The sequence below is a fragment of the Eretmochelys imbricata genome, chromosome 9 (genome assembly GCF_965152235.1).
Source record: "Eretmochelys imbricata isolate rEreImb1 chromosome 9, rEreImb1.hap1, whole genome shotgun sequence".
Lineage (NCBI taxonomy): Eukaryota > Metazoa > Chordata > Testudines > Cheloniidae > Eretmochelys > Eretmochelys imbricata.
Genome location: NC_135580.1, coordinates 28,303,302 through 28,323,416, shown reverse-complemented (window position 1 = coordinate 28,323,416; position 20,115 = coordinate 28,303,302). Strand labels below are relative to the sequence as shown.

Here is a 20,115-nt window from a genome sequence, read left to right as displayed (position 1 = left end):
TCAAAGGGACTTATATGAGGTGTGAGAGTAGAATTTGGGTACAAGATGTTTGCAGGATTAGGTCTAAACTTTAAGGGCCAAATTCAGTACTGGCATAAGCAGGTAAAATTCAACTGGCTTCAGTGGAGTTGTCTCTGCTTTGTGGCCCCAATTCAGCAAGGTTCTTAAGTATATGCCTAACTATAAACATGTGAGTAGTTCTACTGAAGGCGTTGGAACTATTCAGATGCTTAAAATTTGGCATGTGTTTAAGGGCTTTGCTGGATCCAGGCCTATAACAGGATTGCATTTTGATCTTTGATTTTTATTCTTGTTTTTTACAAATGTAGCTAGACGGTGTTATGCAAAGTTTCAAAATGTTTTGATGCAATCTTAAAAAAAATGTTTAAATGTGTTCATACAAATTTGCAGAAAAAAAGATGAAAGGAGTTGTAAACACTAGTGAAGCAAATTAGCATGTTTTATTAGAAAGGGTATTTGCAAATTCTCTTATGCTATATTTGTCCAGTTCTACTCTTTACATCATATAGTTAAAATAGGTGTCCTTTCTCACTATGTCAGCAATCCTTCCTGTGCTGGTACAGAACACCAGTATTTGATAGCAGAACCTGTAACTTTGAGCCAAAATCTGCATTAACAGCTACACATGGGAAATCCCCAAATAGAGGACAATTGTTGATTCTTTGCAATTCATCTGTAGATACTATTGTTACAGTGATAACTTAAATAAGACTCCAAGAAAGAAGAACTCCAGACTGGAGATGTCCCGAAATTTTGATGGCAGAAATACATGGTAAAATATTCTGGAAGGACCTTGAACTTCTTATTCCTTTTATCAGTAATGCTCCTAGCCACTTTGAGGCTAACAGAGGAAAAGGAGGTAATCACTATTCGTTACATTTTTGCCACATATTGGCAAGGAGAAACGAACCAGCTTGCTGTTAATTTGTGGCTTTGAGGAAACTTTCCATCTGTCCAAAAATAAGTTAGGTCCTACATGGGCAGGCGAACATCCCTTTCTGGTAACAACTGCTTTGATAATCCAGATCTCTGTTTCCCTCTTACAAGCTTCAAAGACATGATGACTCTTTTGCTCCTTGCTCCCCACAATATGTTCTAAACATTCCAGTCTATTGTCATCACTAACACATCTTCCCTCATTAATTCACCTCCCTAGGTAAAAAAAAAAAAAAGTAGAGATCAATGTTGTTCACTTAGTTGTGGCAAGACAGTCAGAGGCCAGATTCTGCCACAGACTAGGGCGTTTACATAAGGAATTTTGATTTGAGATCCTCTTTGCTACTTGCACCAATCACTATAAAAGAAATATCTAATATCAAAATAAGGACTTTCAAAATTATATTGTGATAGTGACTATCACAAGCAAACAAACACTGGTACAATTTACAGTATACTAATAAAACACTAGAAATATTATGCCAATTGGTGTCAATACCGTAAGAGAAAACATACTTCTATTTGCTGCCAAGAAATGTGATACTGTATTTAGAATACAGTATAAACAAATGTTACCCTGAAATAACCACATGTGTTTAGGCACAAAGCCCCAGTCAAGAAGACTGTAGTCATGAAATAATAATTAAAGCAACAGATTTCTAAGATTTTTCTTTGGTGAAAGTGCATTTTTTTTGACATGTTTGGAACTCTGACTGCCCATATACAAGGCCATTATATGACCATAATATCCTCAATAAAACGTACTCAATTCACACTGTGTTCCCTAAGGAAGTTGATTAATATACTGTGTAAAACATAACATCATCAGCAGAGTACTCCCTAACAGAAGGAACACATCCTTTGCAATTGTTAAAACTGTTTATTTCCTTAAAGCAGCGCAAAGGAAGCTACATATCTATTTGTACTGTATGAGTCATTATAAAACTTAGCCTTAAAAATAAGAATACACAAAATGTAAAAGAACAAAAAAAAAAAAAAAAAAAAACCTCACTGCCCCTGGAAAAATTACCAGCCAGACCACATTCATGTGAGATGTAACTCAAAGTTGTACTGTAATCAAAGGACAAAATGCCACCAGTAACAAAATTTGGCCCCAAACCTCTAAGACAGACTGTTGGGAGTTTTGCCATTGTCTTTAATGGGACCAAGATTTGGCCCACAGTGTTAAACTAGAGCCAAATTCTGCTTTTACTCAAATCAGTGAAAATTCATCTGAGATCAACAGAGTTACTTTGGATTTACACAGTTGCAAAAGAGCAGAATTTGATCCCTACTCTCTGCTGTTATAGCTATTGTGTATTTAGTTATGAAACTGTCAGGACTTCTTTTTCTGTATACTGCACCTGTACATTTCTAAGGGCTGCTAGATGCAGAAATAAGTAGCCACTTTGCGTTCTGTTCAGTGCAGTTTGTGAAAAGAAACACAAACATCATGTACTCGCTAAGACTATTTTCTTTTTTTGTTCTCTTTATCGAAAAGAAAAATTAATTCTGCCTGTACTTGTTTGCTGTTTGTGCATAGAAAAAAACATAATTTGATGCATCAAATGAAAAATGTTTGCAGAAAGAGTAACAGTACCTGTCGCAGGAGCTCCTCCTGGCGCATCCTAATTCTCTCCCTTTCCATTTGGATCCTTTGAAGCCTCAGCTTCTGTTGCTGCTGTTGCTGGGTAGTCAGTGCATTGGGCATGTTCAACAACCCACCCTGGGGGTTCTGGGTAGGATGGCTCTGCTGGGACATGGCTGTACTTGGTGTCATTTGTTGCTGGTGTTGGTGATTCATTACTATGAAAGAAAACGATTAGACCTGTTACGTTAGTGTCTGAATTCTACTTTAAGACAACAGAGGGCACAGTACATATGTTCTCCATCTGCATTCAGTGTACAGTTATTGTTTCACACATAGATAAATAGCAACTACTCCCTCTGATGAGATTTGACATAAGTAATTATTTAATAATTAGTTGTCATCGTTTAAGATTCAAAACCAAAAGTTCAGTTTAGGGTAAACCCTGATATGTTCCAATACTTATCTAATGTTATATAGTAAAGTATATAGATTTTTAAAATTCAATACATTCCCTTGTACGTGACTAAGTCTACAGCATGTAATAACCTGGCTGAAATATTTTCATTATTTAGATGTTTATTTTATTGACGAACCTAACTGAATTTTTGTAGAATGAGTCAGTGGTCTTGACAGTTTTGTAACAGTGGTGTTTTTCCACAACTGGTGGAAAAAGAACTTCTGTACATCATTAGAGGAGATAATGCTTTCCCATGAGTTAGGGGGCTAGCCTGTGATGCAGGAGACCCAGGTTCAATTCCCTGCCTTACTACAGACTTCCAGTGTGACCTTGGAGAAATGACTTAGGCCCAGATCCTCACATGTGTTTAGTTCCTAACTCCCATTGATTTCAAGCCTTACTCTCTCTCAGCCTCATCCGTAAAAGAGGAAATAATAGCTTTTTCCTACATCACGGGAGCATTGTAATGATAAAACACATTAAAGATTGTGAGGCACACTGATACTAAGGTAACGGGGGCCATAAAGTACCATAGAGAGAGGGAGTGTTATATGATGAGAACCAATGACAAGCGTGGCTCTTAGAAGTAACAAAATTAGTTCAACAGAGGATGATACCAGATACCAACAAGAGTTGCAATGAAACTAGATAGCCTTTTAGTGCGTTTATTAAAGCTCTTACAGTTCACATTTCAAGGTAGGTGAAACAGTAATAAATATGGTGCAAACAGAGTTAATCTGAATCATGAGGACTTTCATAAATAAAAAAACAAAGAAATAGTAATAAATACAGATCAGCTGGCCGTTGCCCACTTTTCCTGACAGATGTTTTTGTGCCTTTTGAACAAAGAGTACCTCTTTTTTCCCACATGGCATCAGCCATTTTGTTTTTTGGCTGCAGTCAGTGGAAAGTTAGCCATCTGTGCTTACAGTATGAGAACTGTTATGAATAGAAAAACAGTGTAATTTACAAGTTGCTGGTACATTAAACCAATCTCTTTAGCAAAATTAGGAGGGAAAACACACCTTGCATTGAGAGAATATACCAGGAATAAACTGGATTCCATGTGTCTTTCAAAATGCAGACTTTAAAAAGTTTTTACTAAACAGAATAGCCCAAATTCATCACTGGTGTAACTACATAAGGTTAACTGAATCAGATAAGACTGACTTTCAAGTTCACAATTTAAGTCCCGGTGTACACTAAAAACTTATGTTGGTATAGCTATGTAGCTCCAAGTTGTCGAAAATCCACACCCCTGAACAACATAGTTATACCGACATAACCCCTTGTGTAGACAGTGCTATGTTGATGGGAGGGGAGGTGGAGATCTATGCAGATGGGAGCAGCTCTCCCATCAGTATAGGTAGCATCTTCATTAAACTCTATAGTGGTGCAGCTGCATCGATGAAGCACTGTAAGTGTAGACTAGCCCTTAGACTCTTCTCAAAATGAAAAGTATAATAAATTAGAGATTACAAAGACTAATTTAGATCTGTTTACAACTGAGGCACATGTAAATCTTTTAAGATTTTTGGATTGTATGTACAGAGTGTCTGATATAGTTAATATCTTACAAAGAAGATCTAGATACTCCTCAGCAAACTTTATTAACATTTGAAATCTTATCTGTGGGAGCATTCAGATTTGGAGTAGACTCATCAAACCGCGCCCTTGATGGAGTATTCAAAACATTTGTCTTTGGAGGATAGCTCTGCAGATGAAAGGTAAGGAGGGGAAGCTTTTTTCAACTAAAATTGATTTAACTCCACTGAAGCTAACTGAATGCTTCCCAAACAACACCAGAAATAGACTGGTCAGAGTGTTAGGCTGTATCTACACTGCCACTTTCAGTGCTAAAACTTTAGTCGTTCAGAAGTGTGAAAAAACATCCCCCTGAGCAACAAAAGTTTTAGCGCTGAAAAGTGCCAGTAGAGACAGCGCTTCATCGCTGGGAGTGTGGCTACTACCGCTCTTTCGGGGTGATTCTTTTTTTTAATCACCAGGAGAGCTCTCCCTTGGTGATAAAGCTTGTCTACACTGCCCACGTAGGTAGGGAAGCCTGCACTACTGTTTGTGCTCCATATTATCCATGGGTGGAATACTTCAGTTTCCAGTGTTGTCAATCCAATACTTTTCATGAGCACTAAAACAGTGCACTTAATTTCCCCTGTCCCCACATAAACAAAACAAAAAGCCAACCAATGAACCAAAATAACAACAACTAACAATAAAGTTCTCCACATGCATTGTCTGAATCCAGATTGGATAATGGTTGGCAGCCACAAAGTTCCTTAAAAGTTTATTGACCTTCTCTGGCTGTTCCATTGCCAGTCTTTTAAGTAAAGAATAACCCAAATAGACAAGCTTCCCTCTCCAAACAAGAACACCCCTAATCTCAGAACACTGTCTTACAAGGAAAATGTTAAAGAAGTTTTTCCTTCCAAAGGAGCAGGGATTTTTATCTCTTATCTTTTTCTCATTGTTGCTCCTATCACAAAGAAAGCCAAAATTTTAACTGGTTTCTCTTCCTGTCTTCAGACCAGGATGAGTTTATATTATGTGGATGTCTGACCTTCAGCATATCTGGTCTTTCAGTATTGTAGATAACAATAAAGATAGAATGAGCAACAGGGACTATTGCAAAACAGCAAGCACGGCTCAAACTATGTTTCTGAGGCCATGTCTACACTACACAGTTTTGTCGAGGCAAGTTACCCAGACGATCAGAAACTGGTTTAATTACATCACTTGTATGTGTCCACAGTTGGTGCTCTTGCATCAACAGTGAGAGCAGTGCACTGTGGGTAGCTATCCCACCGTGCTACTTGCCACCTTCTGCAGCTAGAAGCTGTGGGAAGGTGGAGTGGATCACAGTGCATCATGCATGCAAGCTCAACGTCCTATGATGCAGTTTTTTTCTGTCCCAGCATTCCAGGGGCTTTCGACTGTGTTTCATGGCATTTTTCCACGGCCCCTGCTTACTGTGTTCTAGCCATCGCTGTCTGAAAGGATGGACCCTGCACTGCTCTCTACTGTTGTGGTCACTTTTATGAACATGTCACAGATGGTCATGCAGTAAATCATGAGCACCCAATCTCTGAACAGGAATCAGAGTTGCTGTGTGCAATGGAAAGAAACAACACCAGATTACTTCTGGCATTCAGGGAGCAGCTGAACACAGTGGAACATTAGTTTTGGGCTGGGGAAACAAGCACCAAGTGGTGACATCATTATGCAGGTCTGGGATGACAAGCAGTGGCTGCAGAACTTTCTGATGTGGAAAGCCACCTTCTTGGAACTGTGTGCGGAACTCGCCCCAGCACTGCAGTGCAAAGACACCAAAATGAGGTCTGCCTTCTCGGTGGAGAAGCATGTGGCGATCGCTGTGTGGAAGCTGGCGACTCTAGACTACTACCGATCAGTCATAAATCAGTTGTGTCAGGAAGTCAACTGTTGGGGCTGTGTTAACGCAAGTGTGCAGGGTCATTAATCACATGGACTACGAAGGACTGTGACTCTTGGCTATGTGTGGAAAACAGTGGATGGCTTTGGGGCAATAGATGGCTGACGTATTCCAATTTTGGCCCCGGACCATCTTGCGATGGAGTACATCAATACAAAGGGATACTTCTCTATGGCACTGCAGGATAACCGTGGGTGTTTCACTGACATCAACACGGGGTGGTCCAGGAAGGTGCATGACACATCCATCTTCAGGAACACTAGCATGTATAGAAAGCTCCAAGCAGGAACTTTCTTTCCAGACCAGAAGATTCCAGTGGGGGGATGTTGAAATGCCCACAGTGATCCTGGGAGACCCAGCACACCCCTTACTCCCATGGCTCATGAAGCCTTATATGGGAAACCTGGACAACAGCAAGAAATGCTTCAACAATAGGCTGAGCAGGTGCAGAATGACTGTAGAATGCACCTTTGGCATATTAAAAGCATGCTGGTGCTGCTTTTATGGCAGGTTAGACCTAAATAAGGAAAATATTCCCATGGTCATAGCAGCCTGCTGAGTGCTCCATAGTATTTGTGAGGCTAAGAGTGAAAAATTTTCCCCAGGGTGGAATGTGGAGGTGGATCACCTGGCTGCTGAATTGGAGCAGCCAGATACCATGGCTATTAGAGGGGCACAACAGGGGGCTATCTGAATCAGAGAGGCTTTGAAGTGACATTTTGACAATGAGCACCAGTAATGTGTCTTTCAGTACAGTACTCTGCCATGCTTTTGTTAGCTTGCTGCCTTGCATGAAAATTCTGATGATTCCTGACCAGAATTTGTAGTCAGCAAATGATCAAATTGCTATGTATTACTCCCAGCAGCAACCACTACCTGTAGGAGACAAATAAAGATTGGTTATCTTTCAGAGAGTTTGTTTTTATTTAATATCAGTTAACAATGCACACAAAAGATTTGGTGGGAAGAGAGATAAGAGGGCTGGGCACTGTAGGCTCTCATAGCTGTGTGTAAGTCCAATTATCATTTTGGATGCTGTCTGAAGGGGTGGAGTGAATGGGCTACCGAGACGTTCTGGAAAGTTGCAAGGAATGTGTGGTAGGAGTTTGGGGAGGACATGGAAAGCAGTTCTGTATCAGCTGCAGGGGGAAGCGAGTATGCATGTGTTCTACCTGGAGCGTGATTAGGGAGTTCAACATCTCTGTTTGCTCCTCCATCACTTTTATCATCCACTCCTGACCCTTTACAATGTGCTCCTTTCTCTCCTGTCTTTCTATTTTAAATTTTTCCTTCAGGGTCTCTCTCAACTCCCTGTGTTCTCGGCAAATACAGTGAGTTTGGCTGAGGGGGGGGTGGGGGGGAGCAGTGGGAGATTCAGTGCTCAAGATAGGGCAAAGGGTCTAGGTGTTTTTTAAGGGGATCACTGCAGGTGACTAAGGACAATATTGTAAATTCTGCCACCATTTTTCACAGGTGGGGGTCATTGAAGCAGATATCTCACTCCTGAGCGTTAGCAAGGGTGCATCTCCTGTACATGTGCGGCTTCAGATCTGGTCCCTATGCTGCTTGCCTGTGTGCCGCTTTGGTCCCTGCACAAGTGATTGTCGATTGGCATGGGAAAGTTTCCTACAACGGGGGAAGGAACAAACCAGCTCTGCCAAGGAACCTTCAGCAGAGGTTTGGCGAGTACTTTCAGGAAAGTTTCCTAGAGATCTCTCTGGAAGATTCCAGTGAAATCTCAGTATGCATTAATGCACTGCTTAGCTGCACAAGGAAATGTGGAGCACACAGAAACACATCTTGTCTTGTACATTTCTGTCCCTTCTCCCACTTCTAGAATATTCAGAGCAAAGGACAGCCCTATATATATACAGCCCTCATATAACCAAGCAGCATCAACTCAAAAAGGTCACTTACCAGGGCTCTCCTCTCCTGCATCATGCACGCCAGAGACAGACTGCTGGGACTGGCTAGACCCTGCTGCGTGCTCCACATCATCCTCCAACTCGACTTCCTCGTCCAAGACTTCATCCTTGGGGCTGAGTTCACTGTCTGCCACCTCCAGTCCCAATGAAGTTTTAATGGGGCTCATGGAGGTGGGATTGCCGCCAAGGATGGCGTCCAGCTCTTTATAAAAGTGGCAGGTCTTTGGCAGAGCACAGTTGGCCTCCCTTGCCTTCTGGTATGCCAGCCTCAGCTCCTTTATCCTCGCATGGCACTGACACGTGTCCCGGTTGTAGCCCTTATCCAACAAGCCACAGGAAGTCTGCCCAAATGTATCGAAGTTCCTACGGCTCGAGTGGAGCTGGGACTGCACAGCCTCCTCTCCCCACATTACCAGCAGATCCAACAACTCAGGTGTGCTCCAAGCGGGAGAGCGTTTGCTGCATGGAGCTGCCCTGGTCAGCTGGAAAGATGCGATGTGAGCTCGCCACACAGAGCAAACAGGAAGTGCAATTTCAAAAATTCCCGGGCCTTCAAAGTGGGAGGGGCAGATGCCTGTATATCTGGGTGCAGGGCAGTAGAGTTCAAAATGCTGACCAGAGAGGTCAGGATGGACATTGTGGGACACCTCTTGGAGGCCACTTACAATGACATAACCAAGTGCGGTGTCTACATTGACACTTTGTCTATATAACTTTGCCACAAAAAGCTCTATACCTCTCTTCAAGGTGGCTTTATTTTGTCAGCAAAGCAGGAGAGTTTTGCTGGCAGAAGGAGCATTGCATTGTGTACACGTCCACTGTTTTCTCAACAAAACCGGCTTTTGTTGACAAAACTGTGTAGTGTAGACAAGGCCTAAGACATAGAGGATCTGATTGTCTTCTTATGTAAATCAGGAATAACTCCACTGAAGTCTGAGTTACATCATGTAAAACTGGGATAAGTCCTTAATACTGCAAACAGTTATGCAAGTACTTAACTTCCCATATGTACGTAAGCATGTGTTTAAATCTCTGCAGGATCTGGGCCTAAGTGAGAGGAAAATCAAGCCCAACATCATTGATCTCTTGAGGAAAATTACAATATATGGGATTCTTCTTAAGTGAAAAACTTTTGAAACTATGGGACAAATGTAAAATGCTGAGACTGAAAAAGGCTATGAAAATATCACTAGACAAACATCCTGCCTGTGCAGATTCTCTGAGGGAAGAGCAGGGTGACAGCTTGAATTGTAGCAGTCTTATGGAATGTGTTAGTCATGGATGTCTACTGGCACAGCTACACTAGAAAGTTTACAGCAGAGCAGAGCTCTCTAATATAGCTGCTCTAAGCTGACAGGAGAGAGCGCTCCCATCGGCTTAACTGCTTCAGCCCCTGCGAGTGGCAGAAGCTATGTAGGCAGGAAAACTTCTCCCGCCCACACGGTGCTGTCCACACCAGAAATTCTATAGCCCACAGCTCTCCTGCCTCTAGCAGATCTCAATACTCTTTTTGCACCACAGATGGGCTTCTCTGGGGCTAGAAAAGAGAGAAGGGGAAGAATAGGACAATGCTGTGGAGGTGAACCTCCCAGTGTTATGACGCCCTTCATCCCTCCAAAACAGATCCGAGTCTTTCGCTTCATGGAAGTGGAATGGAAAATCGGTTCTTTTTTTGTAAAATAGTCACTTAAACTAGTCACTTCTGAATACTGAGTCTGTATTTGGGAATTAGGTCACTGAAATGTACAACTTATAATGTACTTTCTTTCCTCTGCTTTCCAGCAATTTTATTACTGTTACATGCTATAAGCATGGACTTGGATGCTGGTGTTAGTGCAGTGAACAGTTTAAACAGGAATATAAAAAATTACATGACACTGTTTGACCCATGAATAATTAAGTACACTACACAGCATACGATTATTTTGCTGATAAACAAACAAAACAATAAATCAGTCATTCCACGTCCAACAATAAACTACTTCTATCAGCTGAATCTGACATAATGATTTACCTAAAGGAAAGTTTTGAAAGTTTCATTGGAGGAGATGGTAGTATCTTATATGAGAGCCCTTTATATTAGAACATTGTGTAGGTTAGGTGTATACAGGCAGCATCAGACCAGGGAGGAAAAGGCTCCTAAAAAAGGAGAGAAGATAAGCCTCTGATGGTGTCTGGGCCTCTGGTGACTGTAGCTGTGTCTACCAACCAAAACCACTGGGGCCTGGATGTGGGAGGCAGGAGGGGATGTCTTTTCTTCCCTTAGATAAGGAGATGGAAGTGCCAACTGACTCTGCTTCATATTGTGATTTGCTCGTGGGCCCAGCTGACTCTGTGTTTTCACTGCAATATGTGTCCTCCAGCCATTATCTGCCTCTTGTGTTTGAATTTAGGGAAGCATCTTAGATCATGCCTATAATGTACAAAACAACACAATACTGATTTCAAATACAGCCAGGAACAAGGGAGAGGTAGGACCATTCCACTGCCTGTGCTCTCTGGGCCGTCTCCATAGATGGCTCTCTGGATCTCAGTTCTGCTGGAACATTGGTCCTTGCCAGGCAGAACTTGGATCCACAGAGAAATAGTGCTGTTCTAGAACTGTCACTCCTAGGATAGGTCTTAAGAAGGGCCTCCAAGTTCTGGATCACCTGGAACTATTCCTGTAGGTCAGTTTGAGTCTTCAGACAAGTCAGTTTTTCCAGCCTACGTTGCTTGTGAAATGGGGATGAGATAATTATGTATCAGCATAACTATCAGTTCTACAGGCATACAGTTTTTCCACAGTCATAACTCGCAAGACACATTGAAAATGTCAGATATAGAAGGTTGTTTGCAGTGTCGCTATAACCATATTGGTCCCAAGATATAACAGACACAAGGTGGGTAAAGTAATTGGACCAATTTCTGTTGATGAAAGAGACAAGCTTTCAAGCTACACAGAGCTCTTCTTCAGATCTAGGAAAGATGCTCAGAGTGTCACAAGGTGGAGCAGATTGTTTAGTGTAAGTAGTGTGACAGGGTCGGGCTAGATGGCTATAGGAGAGTAATAGAAGGCAGATATATTAGCCCCAGGCTAAGTGGGTCCCTTTTCCCTGGGTAAGGTAACAGGGAAGGTTCCAGAACAATCAGAGACAATTAAGACAGGCTGATTAGAACACCTGCAGCCAATCAAGAAGCTGCTAGAATCAATTAAGGCAGGCTAATCAGGACACCTGGGTTTTAAAAAGGAGCTCACTTCAGTTTGTGGTGTGCATGTGAGGAGCTGAGAGCAAGAGGCACTAGGAGCTGAGAGTGACAAAGTGGACTGTTGGAGGACTGAGGTGTACAAGCATTATCAGACACCAGGAGGAAGGTCCTGTGATGAGGATAAAGAAGGTGTTGGGAGGAGTCCATGGGGAAGTAGCCCAGGGAGTTGTAGCTGTCGCACAGCTGTTCCAGAAGGTACTCCAGACAGCTGCATTCCACAGGTCCCTGGGCTGGAACCCAGAGTAGAGGGCGGGCCCGGGTTCCCCCCAACTCCTGGTCAGACACAGGAGGAGTCGACCTGGACTGTGGGTTCAGAAAAATGGCCAAGCTGAGGACTGCCGTGAAGCTCAAAGGCGAGCAAATCTGCCAATAAGCGCAAGACCCACCAAGGTAGAGCAGGAACTTTGTCACAGTAGTTAACACATATTCTAAGAGACCATTTAAGGTGAAGTGGCACCTCTGCAGTCATAGGACAAAAAAGGAGGGTTACTGAGTTACAGATTGTTATAATAAGCCATACATCCAGTGTCTTTATTAAGGCCATGTCTAACCGACAATATTATGTTGACCTCACTTATGGTGGCATGCAGCCACCAGAATTATTAAATCGCTTGTGTATGTGCCACTTGGCTCTTTGTGTCGGCGGAGCATGCCCTCACCAGGGAAGTTTGTATTGATGGTATTGTCAGTGGCTCCTGAAAGCCAGTAACAGTCAACATAAGAGTACACTTATAAAGTCTGCATATGATACCAAGCTGGGAGGGGTTGCAAACGCTTTGGAGGATAGGATTATAATTCAACATGATCTGGACAAACTGGAGAAATGGTCTGAAGTAAACAGAATGAAGTTCAATATGGACAAATGCAAAGTACTCCACTTAGGAAGGAACAATCAGTTGCACACATACAAAATGGGAAATGATTGCCTAGGAAGGAGTACTGCAGAAACGGATCTAGGATCATAGTGGACCACAAGCTAAATATGCGTCAATAGTGTAACACTGTTGCAAAAAAAGCGAAGATCATTCTGGGATGTATTAGCAAGAGTGCTGTAAGCAAGACACGAGAAGTAATTCTTCCGCTCTACTTCATGTTGATTAGGCCTCAACTGGAGTGTCCAGTTCTTCATTTGTTTATCTGTACTTTTTACCAGGGTATCTGCTGGCAAGTGTTCAGAGACAAAGTCTTATTTAAAACGGGGAATTACATCACTATGACATGAAAATCAATTTTCCCTGGTGAGAAAATTCCCTTCAAATTCTTAAATGGTTCATATATAGGCAAATATGGCCCTGACTCTTATCTAACGAGCTTTACACCAGTGTAACTCCATGAGAGTTACCTCTGATTTACACCAGCATAAATGCAATCAGAATGAGGTCCCATAAATCAGTTCAAGACATGCTGTGTCTTACTTTTGTGAACTCAACTCAGAGGTCTAGCTCCTCAGGTTTTATGTATGTGCAACTTGCACACACAGCATGCAGCTTTTTCATTATGGAACTTTAGCAAATAAGAAATCTAAATCAGATCAAAACAAATATCTCCCTGGAATAAACAAGGGGAAATAAGGATGTTTCCAGTATGTTTTTAGTCAGAACCTCTCAAACAAAAGGATTTTGTACAATCATTTCACTTATAATACATAAGCATCCTCCAGCATCACTGGAAAAAAACCTCTACCTTCTTACCAATGGGAGAAACTACCCTCTCACCCGTTATCACCCTTCAGAGGACACCCCATACCATCTCCAGACCTGCATCTGAAATTAAAACTTCATTCCACACAAACCTTGCTGGGCATTGTTAAAAACATGAGACATCTGTAATCCCACTTTACATTTCAAATGCTGAAGTCAGACTCACCTCAGAGGCCCCTTGTGATGGGATTCACCCACTATTACGACTGGTGGGATTTCTGCCAGAGGAAGGCAGCTTTAATTCCTGCAAAGGACTCTGCCAGTTGGGACTTCTGAGAGGATAAATTGAATCAGTACATCCCCCATACACCCAGACTTCTTTCCTGGCCAGCACCCAAATTTTCTGAGCTGTGCTGGCCCCACACAATCTCTCTGATGCAGAGACAGTAGTGGATGCTTTCTGATGCCTCAACCTACCCTTGTGCACTTTCTGCCTCTCTTCTAAAGTCTGTGCTAGCAAAAGCCAGCAGAAATGATGGATTGATTCATCTTCTAGTAGACATGAAAAGAGCACTTCATCCAAAACCTTATGGTGGTCTCAATTTCCCTTATTATATAAAACATCTTTGTATGCCATAAAATCAGATGGTTTGCTCACATTGATCATGAATAGTTTCGTCTTTGTCTTATGATGGAGAAAAGTAACCGCCTCCCTTTTTTTACTTGTGGCAACGTCTATGACTTTCCCCAATATATTATGTATTTGCCCTGTCACTTTCACTATTGTTTAGACCTTCAAGAATCTAAACAAACAATTACTCAAGTCATTATGGCAAAAGTCAAAGTTCATATTCCCAGGAAACGTCTTATTTGGGGCTGCTGGATGAACCCCAGTGTATACTTTTACCAGATCTATACCAGCAAAGCTGATTCTCAGCTTTACAAACATTTACAAATTAAATATTGCAATGGACATGGTGTCTACAACATCTAACTCTTCCAAAAATAAATCTCTGTGGGTATGTTTACAATGCAATTAAAAACCCATGGCTGATCCGTGCAAGCTGACTCGGGCTAAGGGGCTGTTTAACTGCAATGTAGACATTTGGGCTCAAGCTGCAACCCAAGCTCTGGGACTCTCCCACCTAACAGGGTCCTAGAGCCCAGGCTTCAGCCCAAGCATAAATGTCTACACTGCAAGTAAACAGCCCCTTTGCCTGAGCTGCACAAGCTCAAGTCAGCTGGTATAGGCCAGCGATGGGTGTCTAACTGCAGTGTAGACATACCCTATAAGATAATTTATAACAAATTAAGTGCTTCCCCAGAGAATTACCAGCATTTTGTTAGCAGTTTCCTTTAAAGCAGTGTTTTCCAAACTTGGGACACCGCTTGTTCCGGGAAAGCCCCTGGCGAGCCGAGCTGGCTTGTTTACCTGCCGCGTCCAAAGGTACGGCCGATTGCGGCTCCCACTGCTTTAAGGGGTCAACACTGCTTTAAAGGGTCAACACCAACATGAAAATCACATTTCCATCCAAAAATCTTTTAAGTGCTATTTTATCAAAACCCAAGATTACTATAACTGAAAGATGAGAGAATACAAATATATTTCTCTCTATTATTTCAGTTTGTTTACTTTGACATTTTACAGCACATGGTATATAGTCAGTGTCAAGATTTGCCCTGTGTAGTCAAACAGGTGCCTATCTTGCAATGAAATCAACTTGGGCAAATCTTTGCATGCATGCATGCATAAATTACTTCAATGGCAAGTTTCTCCTATTGTTTGTAAGGGTCATCCACAGATCAACAGGGGAAAGAAACTTTAGGGGGGTGGGAAGAGGAAGGACAATGCAGGTGTAGCAGCTGAAACTACTTTGAACTCATTTGTTTGGTGTTGCCTAGATTTCAAGTTGACAGTGTCCCATTACATTGGCAATTCAGTATAAGAAAGATAGTTCTCATGTATTACCAATCAATGGATAAATAGCCCGTCTACCTACAAATCTGAGATTTATTTTGAAAAAAATGTCCAACCAGCCTGTCTTTCATCAAACTTGGCTTACTATTCAACTTTTCTTGGAATGACCCCAAACTCTTATGGATTTCCTATCTCCTTTCTCATGTGAACCATGTAGTTGACCTCTTTTTTACCAAGTAGGTTACAATAAGACTTTTGTGGCAATATTTAATGCCACTCACACTTATGGCCTGATCTCACCTGCTGAAGTCAATGGAAAACTCCCTTTAATGCCAACCAGCACTGGATCACTCCTTTTCAGTACAAGTATACTCTATACATAGTTAATCTTTAGGATATAATCATATTACAATACAAACACTTATTGTAGTACTTGCTTGATTTCATTGTCACAATATTAGTTTTTGTTTTTAGTTATGTTCATTTTCTACTGTTTATTCTTGTTCTATGAACTTTAAGAACAAAATTTATTTTTTATAGATGGTTTATGGATCTATTAAGGTTTTACTATGCATAAAAGAAACAGAATTTGGGTCACAAAGAAGAAAAACCTCACAATTCAAGTATAAACCAGACTACTCAACATGAATGCTGGTTTTAGTCCAGTGATATTCATCAGGCAATCCCGTGGTGTTGTATAACATAAAATGTGCAACAGTATTCTACCCTGACCTATTTCAAAAGGGAAGTTTAAGGTGGCATTTCTAATTTGATTCTTTTATGATGAACAAGTTTGTTTTGAAGAATGATGCAAGCCTGCTCAGTGAGCAGCTATCATGCAATTTACCAGCTTAAATGAAAGTGAACAAAATGTATGGGACAAATTGAGACCTGCAGTAAGTAGCTATAAGTTCATTAGAGTCAATGGAATTGCAGCCACTTAGTCGAGGTCTGAAGTTGGCCCAATGTGATTTTCTTTATCCAATTAATAAGTAAGTTAGATTTTCAGACATTGGCGGAGAGACTTTTAAAATAACGTTCTTTGCTGGATATAAACAAAGCAGAGATCATTTTGTGGTCAAAAGAATCTGCAAGCAGCAGAAACCAAATAATGCAGGTGTAAATTATTTCTGACATATATGTCCAACTGATTGTACCAACTTTTATTTATTTCAGTGTCAAGCATCTGAGTGCAGCTGTGGATTTCTTTTCCCCCCACTCTGTTTATGGGCAGTCCATAGCCTAATCCATATGAACTCACCAGCATCAGGTGTCACGCAGCACAGTCTGATGAAAAACATATGTCTGCAGAGGTAAAAGAAAAATCTAGCCATATTACAGTTTTGACTTAGTCACGACATTGTGAAGAAAAAAAGACCAGTCTTTCCCTCCTCTCTCTCTCTCTCTCTCTCTCTGCTCCTGCCAACAAAGAACTGCTTGTTTCACTTATTTCCCAGAAACTGCATTAGCCTTCCAACAAGGTCAGCAAAAATGCTGCTTTTCAGTTCAGTGTGCATTTCGTTCCAAAAAATCTGTAAAGTATTAAACAAAAAAGTTTCACTATCCCATTGCACACAGAGCACCTTCACTCAGCTTTCTGGGCTGAGAATGACCATGTAGAAATTTCTCAACAGTTCCAGCTGAAAATGTAGAGAGGTCTGTGATTTGTACTTTTAGCAACACTTTCCTGTCTTCATTGCTTCAGGTTTAACACAATCTTCAAGTATAGCATCAAAACTGAATGTAACACAAAACTGTCTGACAGATCTTTTAGAATAATTGAATAAATACCCGGAGTGTTGGCTTTTCTTTAGCACAGCTGGTCTTAAAGTGGCAGACGCTGGTTAGAACTATATCTTAAATTCCTTAGCAGTGTTACTAATAACATCTCTTACTTAAAAATTAATAATTATACAAATGTTATTTATTTTCCTCATTTTTGTTGTTTCTCTGCTTTTTGCATTTCATTCTGTTTGGACTAGGAAAATGAACTAGTCAATTCCACTTTCTGGTTCTCTTGTACTAACACAATGCTGAAATGTTTGGGTTGCTAGCCTTGAATGCTTATATCCAAACAGAAACATGCTTTCATTTAAATTAAAAAAATAGGCTTTAAAAAAAAATCTAGTGTCTTTTGAACACATTGTTCTTTGAATGTTCCAGGTTCATGCTACTGAAGTTAACTCCTGTTAGTCACTGTAGCTTTACAGCTGCTTCTCTGTAAAATGTGAATACATTACTCTCATCTAGTCTGTACTAAATCTGCCTAAATTGCTTCTTGGTGGTTTTAATTTCAAATAACCTGAAAACGTGCTTTCCCAGAAAGAGGGTTGCACACACCTCATTTCCATGTAGTATGCGGGGTCCTCCAGGAAGGGTTCCACCTCTCATATAAATCATATTTCATTAACCATAAACATCTCCTAACACTATTCACCGCAGCCACATCTGACTCCTGGCTATACATTTCAGGATATCCAATAATCAAAAGTTATTTGAAACAGAAAGCACTTCTACACCGCTGGTGATGTATGGATACAGCCCAATTGGGGAAAAAACAAACTCTTCCTCTCAATATTACAGATTTCTAGCCAGATTTAAGCAAACTAAGTCTGGCTAAACATAGACAATTCCAAAACACCAAATATTATGTTGGCTATCACTGAAATACATCTTGCCGGTCTTAAAACCTTACGCGTTTGTGTGGCCTTATCCCTGGAGTCCCATAGCGGTAGTGTAACCGCAATGACAATTTAACATCATTTTCAACAATAGCACAGTTACACCCCCTTTTATCACGGCAGGCTATGGAAACTTTGGTTCATGCCTCTATTAGTGCTAGAGAGAATTACTGTAACTTTTTATTGATTGGACTTCCTGGCTGATTAAAAACACTAAAGCAGGTGCAAAATACCATAAACCACATTATTACCAGGCCCAAATTAAGTTACCACAGTCATTGTAGTGGTAGGCCAAATATTTTAGTTCACAAGTGTATTTCTGTAATATAAGCCATTGCTAGTATAAGCTGCTTTCCCTGTTAAAATTTACCCTTTTAACATATAATGTCTTCAACTCCCTAAGAACAATTTATTTAATCTGCTGAAGCTGTACATCTCAGACCACTGGGATCATACTTGCTGGTAGATCTTTGCTCAGGGAAAGAGCTCTCTCTCTTTGTAGTGAAATTCTGAAGCCTCTCTTCCTCCAGAGTTTAGTGCAGCTCTCTTTCATACAAAGAGGAAGCATGGTCTAATGATCACAGTATAAGACTAAGGGTATGTCTATACTACCCGCCGGATCGGTGGGCAGCGATCGATCTAGAGGGGGGTTGATTTATCGTGTCTAGTCTAGACGCGATAAATCGACCCCCGAGCGCTCTCCCGTCAACCCCTGTGCTCCACCACTGCGAGAGGTGCAGGCGGAGTTGACGGGGGAGCAGCCACAGTCAACTCACGGCGGTGAGTAGGTCTAAGTACGTTGACTTCAGCTATGTTATTCACGTAGCTGAAGTTGCCTAACTTAGATCGATTCCCCCCCCAGTGTAGACCAGGCCTTACAGTTAGTGTGGATATAAAAGTCAGAAGTTCTGGAGTTTGTTCCCGAGTCTGCTACCTACTTTGCTGTGTAAACCTCGGATGAGTCACTTAGGGTCTGATTTTCAAAGGTGATGAACTCTCACAGACCACACTGAATTTAAAATCAGGCTCTTCACTTTTCTATGCCTCAGTTTCTTGATCCATGCCATAAGGCTAATATTATTTCCCTCCTTCAAAGGTATGATTTGAAGCTTAATTAGTTAGCCCTGGTCTACACATGGGGGAGAGGGGAGTGTCAATCTAAGTTATGAATTGACGTACTTAGACCTACTCACCGCGGTGTCTTCACTGCGGTGAGTCGATTGCTGCCGCTCCCCCATTGACTTCGCCTGCGCCTCTCGTGGCGGTGGGGTACAGGAATTGACGTGAGAGCACTCAGGGGTCAATTTATCGATAAATCGACTCTGACTGGATTGATCGCGGCTCGCCAATCTGGCGGGTAGTATAGACATACTCTTTGTGTGTGTACAGCACCTGAGATGTTCAGCTGAAAAATGTTCTACAAGTGCAAGCAGAAGCACATACAGAACTACCTGCCCTGCCAGTAATTGATCCCTTAAAAATATATATAGTGTGCTCTGAAATTCCATCTTCTGAAGTTCCTTGTGTAGCATCTGTTTATTTGTGATGCCAGAATCTTGTATTTGATAAGGAAAAATGTGTGAGGAATTATTCCAGGCTGCCATGAACTTAATTTTCATCAGGCCCATTTCTGTGGAAACCCATCTAGTTTCCTCCCCATATTAGACCAGGCTGTTTCACCTTTGCATACCCACAGCACTTCTTATCACCTCCCAACAGCTTTCCCTCAATTCTCTAGGTCAGTATGAGTCCACAGCCTCTGGTGACCCTCCTAACCGGATGACAATAGCATGTAACTGATGAAGAAAGTGGTAGCAGAGACATAAATAACTTGATCCGGATATGAAAGGAGTATGAGAATATAGAAATTCAGGTTCTCAGGAATGACAGTATTTACACAGTTGTAATACTACATATATTCACATCAATGCATTTATATTGGTGAGTTAATCCTTACAAAACCTGTGAAGAAGGTATTCTCACTGAACAGAATTCCATGAGGCAGCCTTTCTGCAGAAAGACTAGACGGCAAAAGTAGAGCTAGCTGGGTCAGATAAACGCTGCAGATCAGAGTAGAATTCAGAAGTCTGGCAAAGCACAATAGAAAACATGTTATGGAGGAATAAATATGACAGCAGGAGTAAGAATAAGTAGGAAGACTGTCTCAACACTAATGCAGGGGGTCTGGGACCCACAGGGACATGGCTCTGCTCCAGTTCTCTCTGGGTGAC

At 41.4% G+C, this 20,115-nt stretch overlaps 1 protein-coding gene across 1 annotated transcript in view; it reads right to left on the bottom strand.

The window, feature by feature from the left end:
• The window catches only part of WWTR1 (WW domain containing transcription regulator 1), a 116,399-nt gene that overhangs the window by 20,754 nt on the left and 75,530 nt on the right, over positions 1-20,115 (bottom strand). Inside the window, exon 3 of the mRNA XM_077826437.1 lies at positions 2,558-2,763. Coding sequence (XP_077682563.1) covers positions 2,558-2,763 — 206 coding nt within the window. The remainder of the gene's footprint in view (positions 1-2,557; positions 2,764-20,115) is intronic.